Source organism: Streptopelia decaocto (genome assembly GCF_964273445.1).
Source record: "Streptopelia decaocto genome assembly, chromosome: 11".
Taxonomy (NCBI): Eukaryota; Metazoa; Chordata; class Aves; order Columbiformes; family Columbidae; genus Streptopelia; species Streptopelia decaocto.
In genome coordinates, this window is record NC_138666.1 from 6,941,745 (window position 1) to 6,955,056 (window position 13,312).

The following is a 13,312-nucleotide window of genomic DNA, read 5'->3' on the forward strand; positions in this document are numbered from 1 at the left end:
CATTACAACGAACATAGCTAATCCAGCTGGTTTACAGCGCAGCTCTTCCAATACGGAGCTTCAGTTTCTACCATCATTTCAAAAACACAGAATTACATACTATTTAATGTGCGGGGCAGGAAAATACTACTCACATGCTCATGTTCCAAGACCAAAGCATCGCCTAAAGCACAGCAGTGAGAACAGCTGGGGAAGGTGTGCAAGAACAGAAAACCCTGAACCAAACATGGCTTAGCTATTAGGAGAAGGTTGTTAGCTTAAAATAACTTAAAACATGCTGAAAGTATCTACAAATTGTAACAAAAACACATGCCCAAGTTTATCTTGTAGGTGAAATTCATTCAGTTAATTAGAAAAATATGCCAATAGCAATGTTTGAGTCACTGGACTAATTCTGATGACATTTTATACTGCATATCAAATTCCTGCTACTGGTTTTACACTGGAAGGTTAGCCAATCGTGCAGATTTTAAAATTTATGCACAAAAATAAACATTTACAAGAGAGCTATGAATAATTCCAGTATTATGTATAAACTGTTTATTTTACATTCTTTTCTTTTGATATATTTCCCCAAGAAATTTAACTTAATTGGTATTGCGAATAAAACCAGAAAAAGGCATTCTCATAACCTTAATAGAGGGATCCTGGCAGTTAATTTCTATCCGCTGACGTTTCAGACCAGGCTCTACATCATCATCTGTAACTTCATGATTCTCCAACACAACTGCGAAGAGAAATAAGCACTGTCATAGTTTATAATATACGAGCACAAGTCTCAAATTAAAAATACATCAAATGGATAAACCAAAGAAATCTAAAAGACATTTAATTATAACAACATACAGTATGTATTCTTTTACACTTACTTGGGTTTTGTTAAATACATGACAATGGTTTACTGCTTCTCTAAAAACATTTATCCCATCAATGACTGTAGCTGACCACAACACATTTTTGCTTAGAAGATCAAGTTCTAAGCAAGGGATATCACAACATTTGCTTTCAGAAGCGTGTTTTTTATTTTACTGTCATTTTGTTATATATACAAACAATTTTAATAATGTATGAGATAAACTGTTTTACAAGTAAAACAACAATTGATAATAGATGGGTGATAGTTCTCATTTGAGGGAAAGCCTAAAACATATTTCATCTGGAGAAAAAACAAAACATTGCAGCAGGCCATATTTCATTCCAAGTTTTCAGCACTAGTCTACCTATGCACAAAAAAAGGCCCAGGCAATAAAGCCTTTAAAAGATAAGTAAAATAAAAAGATAATCTGATCTGAAGAGTATTAAAGATATACGAGTTAAGCTACTGAAATGCCTCTCAGAAAAAAAAGTCTGCAGCACTGCTTTACATTTTTAAGAGAAGTTCAACAGTGATTTGCACCTTGTTAATGGGCAACACTCCAAACGATCTTTCTCAGGCCATCACTACCAATGTTACTGTACCTGGGTTATCTGGAGTCAAGTCTTCCACAGCAATCTGAACAACATCTGCCAGATCCTGCTCTGACATCATTCAGAACCAGGCAGCAATATCCCGTCACACACCACCGCAGGTCCCCGGAGAACTGATTGGACAAGTCATGCAATCCTGAAAAACAGCAGCAGGAGGAGTGTTAATACAGGTGTACTTGTATCAACACTACCTTGTGTTTTTCATTCTTCCTCTCTAAAAGAAGACGCAGTTTTTAACAGAAGTGACCAACCTACAGAGTGATCATCCAGTGGCATCAACTGCTCCTTTATCAAAGAGGCAAGGACTGAACCACCTGCATCCCCCTCTATGCATAAACCTTTCTACATTAGGACTGAGTCAAGCTCCGGCTTTCCCCGCTGATCCACCTTCCTGCATTTTCCCAATGGACAAAGACAACACTCAGCTTTGGAGATTTGGCAGCTCATCCGTATAAAATACAAAATAAAATGTTTTATTTTACATAGACTTTTTTTGTTTCAGAAGTTTTAAGAGCCTACAAGACCATTCCTAAATTGCAGGGGTTTAATTTACAAATTATTACTTAGCTCTTGGAAAGGATCAGATCTGAGTATTTAGTCTTGATGTTGCAGAAGCGCATGAAGCTCCCAAGCCACATCACATTTGCAATTACTGCATTCTGTACAGATCAATATGTACATGAAATATCCTGAACGTGTGAATCTTCACAGGCATCTAAAATCCTCACAAACATTCAGTGAGAGCAGCTCATTACACCTAGACTTGAAGCAAAACTTGACCATTTTTCTTGGCTATTGACCTTGCCTGGTTTTTCTACAGCTCAATTCTGATGAAACTGTTTTCAGAATATGGTCCTGATTTTAAAGCCAAAATATTTCTCAGCCCTGCTCCCTCAGAATTCTCTGTCAAGGTTATTTATTAATGTTTTAAGAGAAACTTTCAGCCTGTAAAATTGAATTAAAATCACCGGAACCACTCAATATCTGTGCTTTCCCACAGTTTACAAAAGGGTGGACAATGAATACCAAGAAATCAGCCGCTTTTTCCTTTTTAACCCGAAGCGGAACACACTAGAGAGATAATTTGAGGTTTACCAATGGAAATAGTAATTCATCCCTTAAAACTGACATTGAATCAAATCCAACTATGCAGAAAGATTTTCCTCTGTGCCTGTTCCACTAGAGCACACGAAAGCCATTCAGCCAGACAGGTGGAGCAGAAATTATTTGAAGAGGGCCACACAACCTATAGAAGAATTTTGAGAGCGGCCTGCGCGCTGTGAAAACCCATCTCCAGAGGACTCCCCGCACATCACAGTTGTTTATTCAAAATACCCGCACTGCCAATACTGAGTCATTTGAAATTCTGATCACAGTGAAAAAAATATAACAAACTGCTGGGCCAGCACAGAGTGTGGCAGCACGCCCGAAAAACCTGGCAATATCTAAGTGCATGTGGATGCCATTTTGGCAAATTATGTTTGCCATTTCTGAGAAATCCTGGGAAGCAGCCAGGCCTAACATAATAAAACAGCTGTGCTACGGTTACTGTTTCATAATGTCACAAACTGCTAGCAATATTTAGTAATAATAAGAACCCTGCCCTCAACTTGAGGAACAGCACCCGCGACTCCAAATGCTAAAAAAGGACAAACAATACCCAACCTGAAAAAGCTTCATCTATTTACACGATTTGAGATTTCACTGATTCTCCACGTGTTGCATTTAAACCAGTTATAGCTAGAAATCAATATTTCATAAGACAGTCCAAAGGATTAGCACACTTTTAAATCCACTTTAATACTTCATGTGATGCACGTATGTAGCCTTCTAAAATTCATTATTAAAACTTACTGAATTGAACCTTTCTTCAACACAAAAAACAATTTCACACTTCTGACACCTGTCCTGCACCTCTCACGGGCCATAGACGGAAAGCGTTCAACCTCTCATCCGAAAAGAAGTACCAAAATATTCTGAGTCTTAAACAGGTGTGTAACCACCCAGCTATGACTGGCAAAACAGCTACTCCACATACACAGCAGTGTGTCTTCATAACATTAGTATTTATTTCCATTTAAACACATTTTTATTACAATTTCGGCAAGTCAGACGCAGCTCATGGGCAATTAGCCAGAGTCCTGACAGAACACATAGCAGCCTCTCAACAGGCACAAGTGAGCTCCTGGATCAAAACAGGATGAGAAAACAAATAAATGTGATATTAATGCTGGATGTGTGTATTAGGAGTGCCCAAGTAAGCTACACTGCGTACTGCAAGCACAGCATCTATCACAACTTGAATAAAATGCTCCTCTTCCAAGTTCAGATTTTCAATTTCTAACAGAGAATTTTAGCAGTGGTCTAACCTTGCTGTCAGAACTAAGGGTAAAAGCCCAATAAAATTTAACAGGATTAGAGTTAGTTTATCAGCTTTAAAAAGCCTCAGTCAACAGATTCAGAATAACTTTGCCAATATAGTTTCCACATATTTTACTCTGTGAAGTATTTACCAGCATTTCCTCACGTAAAACACTTATTTTCTTGAAATTTGCTCTGCTTTCCCAGCCTTATTCTTTTGCTTTTTTCCTTTCTTCTGGCTGAAACCCCAGTTCCCATTAACTCTAAATCAAATGTATGAACATTTGCATTAAGAAGCCAATGCTGAAATATTACCTGGAAGAAATATTATGCTATAAGAAAGAAATATTAACAGAAAGCCAGGAACCAAGGACAGACTCCAATGGCAACACGAAACGTGCCCCCTTTTTCTCCCCCAACCAGCACGTGGAGGTTGGATCAACAGAGCAGTATTTTATAGTCAATTAACCAGTATCTGGAGGAGACTTATACCAGACAATGGAAAAAAACTCATTAATATATAAACTACAGGAGGCCTTGGCCAGCCCAACTCCAACCAAGCTGTTCAGGTGGATCCACTCCGCATTCATCACTTCTCCAGAGGGGTTTTGTCGGGGTTCAAAGAGACACCTTCAACATTAATCCAATCAAAAACTGAGAAACCAGGTTAGGGTGCATATCAGAATCATCTGCTCCCACCTCAGCCCCTAGTGCCTCCAAATCTCCATTACCCCCCATGTTTCTGACCCTTCAGGGACCCCTCATCCATTGTGCAGCCAGTTCCCAGATCTTGTCCTGCCCACCCTTTCCCCACTCCAGACACCCCTTTCGTAACCTCGCCCTGCAAACCCACCTGAAATCCATTCCTGTCGTATAAAGCAGCACTCATTAAAAACTGTCTCTCATTTTAATCACAGCAAATAACAGAAATAATCACACATGGCAAGCATACTGCATTAGTTCCTTCTTACCTCCCAAAGGAAAAAATATTTTCTCAAAACAGTCCAAAGATTCCAAGATGGAACAAGTATCAATATGGAGGAACAGAACTAAATCTTCCAGTAATAGATGCAATCTATTTCATCACCCATCAAAGCTTTAAAATATTAATTGCCCTATACATGTATTATGAGTTGAAAGTAAAGACAAACATTCCTCCCGGTTCTTGGCTTTTCATATTCAGAAACAAAGCCCAAAAGGGGAACAGAGAATTCATCCCTATGACCATTTGCTGGGACGTGGCTCTAGTACAGGAACCCCCAAAAAACCTAATCAGAGATAACTAAAGGTTTACATTTCAAGCAGATTACGAAAGTGCACTAGATATCTCTCGCAATACTCTCACTCAGAATTGATACACTTAACACAGAATTAGTCTTTGTTTAATTAAGTAAATTAATATTTGTAAGCAACTAAATTAAATTCACCTGAATTCCAGATTAGGTTTTCCACACACAAGTTTAATGCAATTTAATTAATCTATTTTAAAACATTAATTCAAAATAATTCTTCTGAGCAGTCCCTTGTAAACAAACCTATTTAGTGAAATATCTGATGGTTTTACAAAGTCACAGGGCAACATTCCAAGGTGTAGAATCAAAAACATCCAACAGCTTGTTAACATACAAAAACATGCACAAAACATAAATCTTCTCTCTCATATTAATTAGCGAGGGTAAATATTGTATTTCAAATAAACAATTTCCAAAGCTCTAGTCTATATGGAGTGTTTAATTGAACTTCTCTGATTTGAGCAGCTAATCGCTGCTCTGGTTAATATTTCTCAGTGCTATTGATAAATGAAAAAACTTCTCTCGCAGTTCAATTTGCACGATGACAAAAATTTACTTCAGGTTGTACAAAAAAAAGCTGAAGGATGCCATTTTACTTTGTCCAACCTAAAGCCCCAAATGTTTTTCCTCTTCATTTCACTCTTTCTTTAAATTAATTAAGGCAAATTTTCAAATATGTCATTTCTGTTACAAACATTCTTTGTACAATGACTACTGGCCAATCAGCCCATTTTTCTGAGCCTGGTCCCACAGAAAGAACTGGGAAATCTTAATATGATTTGATACATTAACTTATTCACGGGTATTCCAAGGTTCAGAACCTGACAAGGCTCTTCCAGTCTCGCTCTGTGACTACCAACATTTTTACAATCCTGAAGTCTGGCTCTTTCTCTCAGATAGTCACTTGGTCAGCTGGAACAGATCCTTCCTACACTAATTAATAATTCCCCAACAAGCCACATCAGTGCAAATGTTAATGCACTGTGACAGATGAGGAATAACAGAATTAAAATCTACAATTTAATAGCATGCAGGGTTAAATGCACTGTAAATATGAGCACTACCCTTACGCTCCAGCTCTCTGAAGCTGCAATCTATCAGAATACGGAATTGAAAACTGTTCTCAGAATAAGGATGGGAAAAAAAAAAACTTACACAACTTTATTATTACTAAAAACCATAAAGGAACATAGCTTCCATCCTTATTTGCAATCCACCTTAAACAACAAGTAGAAACATTGTATTTTAAGTAAACTTCTTAGTAAAACCACACAAGTATTTCTGTTCAACAATTTAAAAAATTAGCGTAACAATATACAGGCGTCTTTGGTTCAGCCAAAGACCAGGAGGAAAAAAAAGTCTATCCTCCCAAAACATGACAGAAATATTCCTTATCAGTGAAAGCACGGACACCAGCCATAACATTCTGGAGACAGATCTCTAAAACAAAGATCACTCACAGAGATGCTCTGCTGATGGACTCCAGGACAAGTTCTTAAAATACAGATAGCAAGAGAAAAAAGGAAACAGCTGCTCCAAGAATAAAAGATCTTGAAATTTTGGGGGAGTGCAAAATCTTCCAGGAAGGCAGAAATTCTCAAATATTGCTACAAAAGCTCACAGTATTATTAACGTTTTATTGTTTTGCTTCTAGAAGTGTTGCCCTTTTTTTTAATTATTCTACCTGGTAGAAGCTGTTTTGCTCGCATATCTTTTTCTAACCCTTCTAATACCCTGCTGCTGGCCATGACCTACAACAAACTAAACCAGAAACACCACTGTCCTGCTTTCCAGCCAAACACGTTGGGGCAGGAGCAATGAGAGTGCTGAGAGCGTCACAGCCCCTGTAAAACACTCCTGCCACCGCCACAGCTTCGATATGGCAAAGATTCCCAAGTGAGCTCTGAGGGATATGTTAACATCCATAACAACTACATTTTCAGGTACTTAGACATGCAAAAAAGTCTTAATTTAATTTTACAGACATATAATCCCATTGAACTTAACAAGACTACCCGTACGAATTTGAAAGACCTCCCATACGGACTGGATATACCTACGTGTTTGTAGACTCAGTGCCTTAAGGCAGAGGTCACCTTTCTGCATTGTGGTATAATTACTCAGGACACAGATCATTATTGTTATGCACAATTTATACGGATGAAAACCAGCAAATCCAAACCAAGAACTGCCCAGACAGCAAATGCAGAACCAGATGTAGTCATGTTGTTTTATTGTCTTCATCCACTAGATGGAGAATCTTTACTGGTAACAGCTCAAAAAAAATCCTGCAAGTACCTAAATTCGAAGAACTTCCAGAATTAGTTTCATATTACATTTATATAAATGTCTTGGAGAAGTTCTAACCATGCTTAGAGGATTTTTGAGATCAGTAGTCCCTATGTCCTTTGAGCTTCGGGTAACTACTCCCATTTGAAGTGAGAAGTTACTACTTTAATAGCAATACAAACACCTGAACTTCATTTGGTGTGTGCTTTATAAGACTCTCTTGCTTGGTGCCTGCCTTCCATTGATAGAAAGTTCAACTGGAAGGTTACAGGGCTAGAAAGTCTGAGCTTCCTCTTTGCAGGAAAGAGGCTTTGCCTCCCAGAGTTGTTCAGTCTTAACAAACACCCCAAGAACAGTATCCACTGTGACAAGCACTTGTCTCAAATTAAAAGGAAATTTGGTCAAAATGCTTTATTCTTACGTATTCAGCTTACCTAAACCAGAACCTTTGACAACAAAAAGGAATAACATCACTTATATTTCTTTTTTAGAATTCTATATTCTTCCTAGCAAGTGCACTGCTCATCTTCTATACACCAGAAAAACTTTCCGATCCAGCAATTCCAGGGGCACAAGGACAGACCCCAGGGTTGCCACAGGCTTTTACTATCAAAAAGCACCACAGTCAACACAAAATACACAGGTAGTAAAACGCTTACTCAAATGTCTTCTAATAATTTACCTCCTGCAGCTATCTAGAAAAGGGGAACATTCAACCTCCTGAAACAGACCTTAGCACTGCTTTAGAATACATGAAAAATACTAATACTGAAAAATTCTTACCAAAAATACTTATGAAAATAAACTGAAGAGCATCATTTCAGTAGAAAAATGAAAAGTGAGCAGTTCTTCACATTCTGAAATACTTCTATGAGTACAGTCCGATCCTGTTTTGCCTTCTCCCTCCCTCCTCTAGAAAAAAAAAAGTCACTCCAGCTTTCAACTTGAAAGACTATACATTGATAGGATGTTCAACAGAGATGAGCTGGTACTTGTAACAGCCACATTGGTGTCCAAGGATTGGGGAGGGAAGGGGTGTGTAACTCCACAGCTGCTGTACATTCACACCATGGGGAGGAGAAAGCCATCCTTTTTTACCATAAAATACAGGTGCTCCCATTTGCACAGGAAAATTTGAACTTAATGTATTTTTTCCCGTAAGTCAGGGTTTTACAAACCAGAAGCAGGATAAAATAATTCTGTTCAAAAGACAACATTACAAGTTATTTTATTTAAAGCCCCAAATGCAAAGGATTTTATGAAGTTAATCCTTTTGTGCACTTTTGCTTAAAGCCTCAACACGCAGTCTAACAAGTGGTAGGCAAAGCTAAGCATTTAACAGAGCTTTAAAAACCTAAAACTGCAAGGAAACAAGTGATTGACATGACTTTAAAGACATTTTATTATTTTTACTTGAAAAAAATTATTTAGCTTTTTAATGAATATATGAAAAACAGAAAACAAAATTACGTCAATAGTTAACAACTAAATATCAACTTTCAAACTAAAGGAAATGAAATCTGCGAAAAATATTTTATTGGCAAAGTTTAGCATACATAGACATTTTATTGTTCTAATTCTAACCATTAGCTTCACATTGTCTCCTCCTACAAGTAGCTCTTGAGGTTCTGCTCAGTTCACATAAAGAGCTTCTGTAGATCTCTGGACCAAGAGCTTCTGTGACAAAGAGAAACACCCGTCTCTTCCTTTCCAAATCAACGGAATGAGAGAGTCTTTACTAAGGAGCATCACAGCAATTTCAATTCAGGGCATTCTTCAGTGAAAGAGATGAAGACATTCACATTCAGGCAAAATAAAGGCATGAATTCTTCCCGCACCAACAGTGCTTTATGAGTTATGGGAAAAGCTCAAGATACAGACCAGGGACAAACTGTAGCCCTTGCAAATGTGAGTATGTTACTGTAATTAACGTGGAGCTGAATCCCACAACACACCACGACTCCTCACAAAACCAAAATAAACCCAGAAGGAGCACTTCTGGTTACAGGGAGCTACGAATACAAGCTCATCGTTCTTCACCAAATCAGTCCAAACCAGTATAGAACATGTTGTACTGTGTTAAAAACAATACAGGCAGGAAATGCCTTTTTCAAACATATGTAGCAGAACATGTGCTGATGGGAACCTTTCAGCTGTGAACACTGACAATCAGCACTCACTATATTGCTACCATACTCTTAATGTTATTATTCAATTACTCTGAATGTTATTCATCAATTACTCCTTTAACAGAGCCTTAAAATTTAACACCTGCCCTGTAACCACACAACAACTTAAACATGGCTGGATATTTTGGACATTAAAGCCAGTTACTGTTAATGTAAAACAGATTATAAATTACAAAACAAAGTTACAATATATTTTCATGCTCTGAAGGAAATGGAATGTTTCCCAAATCCAAACTCAATCTTTTTAACTCTCTTCAAGGGCTTTTCATATATTATTGAAAACTGAACTACCATGATTAAATGCCAAGATGTCATTTAATGTATGGAGTAAGGCTCATAGTTTCAGAATAAAATTGTTATTCTGGTCATTTTCTATGGGCAACCATTTTAAACATATATTAATACTAACAGGGAAAACCCATTGTTTCAGGACACACTGCTATGAAGTTATTAAGACAAAAGGGGGTTTTGTTGGGTTTTTTGTTTCTTAAGATCTTGCTTGATTACTCAAAATTCTGCAAATTTTACGTTCGCTTCTTGAAAGCCGGACATCAATACAGCACTACACCTAAGGTACCTCACATAGAAGGTGGAAAATGTAGCAAAAAAAGGTTCCAAACTCATATTTTATGACGTGAAAGCTGCTTCCACTGAAGCAAGCACTCAGCTGCTAATACCCATCCAGACTTGTTTACTTAAAAAAAAAACAAAACACAAAACACCTTCCCTTGAGAGGTCTAAAAATAAACTGATACATAAACTATATGTCCCATGGCAGGATAAAATTACTATATTTGGTTAAATACACAACTTCCCACTGTAGAAAGATTAAAAAAAAAAAAATCAAAGGGCAGCACTTGAATTGCAAATAAGGAAAGAGAGAAAACCGAGTGTGTGTCGTTAAACACATCACTAATCTGAAGAGAGCAGAAAATGTCACCCCGAGATGGATGTGAAAGCCCCCTGTGATGACTCAATGAGCACACACACAAAACGGCACCTCCGGAGGCTGTTTTTTCACCCCCTCTTTGCAGGGATGAGAAAAGAACCGGCCGCTTTCCACCCGCTACCTGCGAGCAAGGGAGGGGGCGCAGCCAATGTCACCAGTGTCACCAAACACTGACACTCTCCTACGACACGGGGGGAGCGAGTGCGCCCAGCGCTCCCCTCCCAACCCAGCCTGCGCTGCAGAACCTGCCCCATCCTGGGAGTAGAGGGGGACACGGGGACACTGTCCCGGCCCCGACCGCCACCTCAACCGCCGCAGAGCTGAGGGAAAGCGACGGGGCAGCGCTGAGGAGCCGCAGATAGGGGGGGACACCCCTCCTCAGGCCTGGGTGCGGGGAACGCAGCCGGGGAGCGATGCGGGGAACAGCAGGCCCCCCGGAGGGCCCAGCTCCGGCGGCGGGAGGAGGCGAGGCCCCGGTCGCCCCCCGCCGCCCCGTCAGGATGCGGGGGCCCGCGGCCCCCCCGCCTCGGCCCCTCCCCGGAGCCGCCGCCTCGCGGCCCGTGTGCTCGGGCAGCGCTGTGAGGAGCGGGCGGGCTGTGAGGGCCGGGGCTCAGCGCCCGGCGTCAGGCCCCCCGGGAGCTCAGCCCCAGCCGTCCGGCCGCGGGGCGCCGCGGTTACCGTGTGCGGTGCCGAATTCTCGTGGTGTTTGTCGAGCGGCTGCGATAATGGCGTCCTTCCTCGCGAGAGATCTCCGTCTCCGCAGCGCGCAGGCGCCACCGCCCTGCGCCCGCTCGGCCCCCGCCCGCCCCGAGCGCCCGCGCAGCCGCACGGCAACCGCGGCCCCGCGGCCGCCCCTTCACCGCCGCGCTGCCGGCTGAGACTACAACTCCCAGAGGGCAGCGCGGCGGCTCTTCGGCACCGCCCCCGCCGAGCAGGCCGGGACCTGTAGTACCCGCGCCAGGCGCGGTGCATGCCGGGAACTGTAGTCACAGAATCCCAGAATGTCAGGGGTTGGCAGGGACCTCGAAAGGTCATCCAGTGCAATCCCCCCGCCGGTGCCCTGCGCTGGACTCTGTCCAGCAGTTCCCTGTCCTTCTGGAACTGAGGGGCCCAGAACTGGACACAATATTCCAGGTGTGGTCTCACCAGGGCAGAGTAGAGGGGCAGGAGAACCTCTCTGACCTCCTGACCACCCCACTTCTAATCCACCCCAGGTACCATTGGCCTTTCTGGCCACAAGGGCCCAGTGCTGGCTCGCTAGTGCTAGTCCGCACCACGCACCTCACACACGGCACCCCCTGCACACACGCGCTGCACCCACACAACGTCCCCTCTTTTTCTCCCCCTTTCACCCTGAGGTGCGCACCCAGCGCTGCCACCACCCTGAGGGCTCCACAAACCCTCTTGCTCACACTAGGACACAAGAGGGTCTTGTGGTGCACCCCAGGATCTGCCAGGATTTTGGGTGATGCAGCCACATGTTTTGTGTTGGTGTCCTGCAGCCTGCGATCACGGCTCTGCGATTCCATCTCTGACAGCATCTCAGGGCTGCTGCAAACTCCAGTGTCATATCTCTTCTTTAGTAAGTGTCTCCAGACCTGCCAGGTGATGTAGCCACGGGGTTTGGCCAGAAGACCTGTCAGCAAGAAGATTAAATATATTCACACCTCGAGAGCTGCCTTTGTGCACTGACACATTCCCTTTTCCTACTCCTTCTTCTGGTCCCTCCATTAAATTTCTTCCTGTTCAAATGGCTCCTGCACACTTGCATCGCTGAAACGGGATGATCACAATGTGAGCTGTCATATTAAGGAGAAAAATGTCACCATGCTCGGAACGCAGCTGAGGAACAGGCAGCAAGTGGGAAATTGCGAAATTAGCTCATCAGACTGATGCTTCTGTTGCTTTGCTCCTGTGTTTGGTGTGAGAACAGAATGACTGGGCGAAGGTGGAAAACCTTCTGTTCACCTTCTGGGAACGAGAAAAATATGCAAAAGCACAAAATGAAGCACAGAGGAAGCATGCATGTAGCTCTGAAAGAAGACAAAGATTAGATTATTTTACTATAGCCTTATATATCACAGTGTTGCCTGAACAAGATCATCATCATACTTCATTTTTCAGCTTCAGCTGTAGCTTTTTCATGTTCAAACTTAAGGTGTCCAATGCAGGACTTTTGTACCTGTATGGAATTAAACAGTGTATGTCACAAAGGCTCCAGTTTCTAAAGTGTTTCAGACCCCAGGGGACCAGCAATTCCTCCTAGTCATCTATCTGAGAGTTACAGAGTCAGAGAACAGGACATAAGAAGTTTAATGTTTCAGGCAGGGAAATTTATGCTGACAGAGGCACAAGTGTCTTGTCTTCCTTCAACAGTGCTCGTAATGACTTCTCAGGAAGGTGTTTTCAGTATTAGAGTTATCATGAGCCTGGGAATTAACAACTAGTGTGTTAGGAAAACCCTTGCTTCTGCTTCCAGATTTGTAACTGTTCAGCTGAGTCTGTTAATTTATTTATTTATTGTGTTCTCTTCCTTCGCAAGCAGATTAGGAAGATCAAAGGTTAAACTGCTTACAAACTGACTTTTCACATAGGATTATTTCACGCTTTGCTGCACAGATTTGCCCTGCAACAGGTTTGCCAAACAGTTGCTGCTGCACTCAAGCAATTGCCAGGTCTCAGCTAAATTGATGTAAATCTCAGTGTAGCTGCTGTGGAAAGTTGCTAATAAAAGCCTTTGACATCACAAACCAAATCTGACATAA

At 41.5% G+C, this 13,312-nt stretch overlaps 1 protein-coding gene across 2 annotated transcripts in view; it reads right to left on the bottom strand.

Moving 5' to 3' along the window:
* BANP (BTG3 associated nuclear protein) overlaps positions 1–11,347 on the bottom strand; it is a 130,970-nt gene extending 119,623 nt beyond the window's left edge. For both annotated transcript variants that reach the window (XM_082062801.1, XM_082062800.1), the window contains exons 1-3: positions 11,226–11,347; positions 1,459–1,603; positions 633–727 (exon numbers count right to left, since the gene is read on the bottom strand). In XM_082062801.1, the coding sequence (XP_081918927.1) occupies positions 633–727; positions 1,459–1,528 (165 nt within the window). In that variant the 5' untranslated portion in view covers positions 1,529–1,603; positions 11,226–11,347. The remainder of the gene's footprint in view (positions 1–632; positions 728–1,458; positions 1,604–11,225) is intronic.
* Between the last annotated feature and the right edge of the window lie 1,965 nt (positions 11,348–13,312).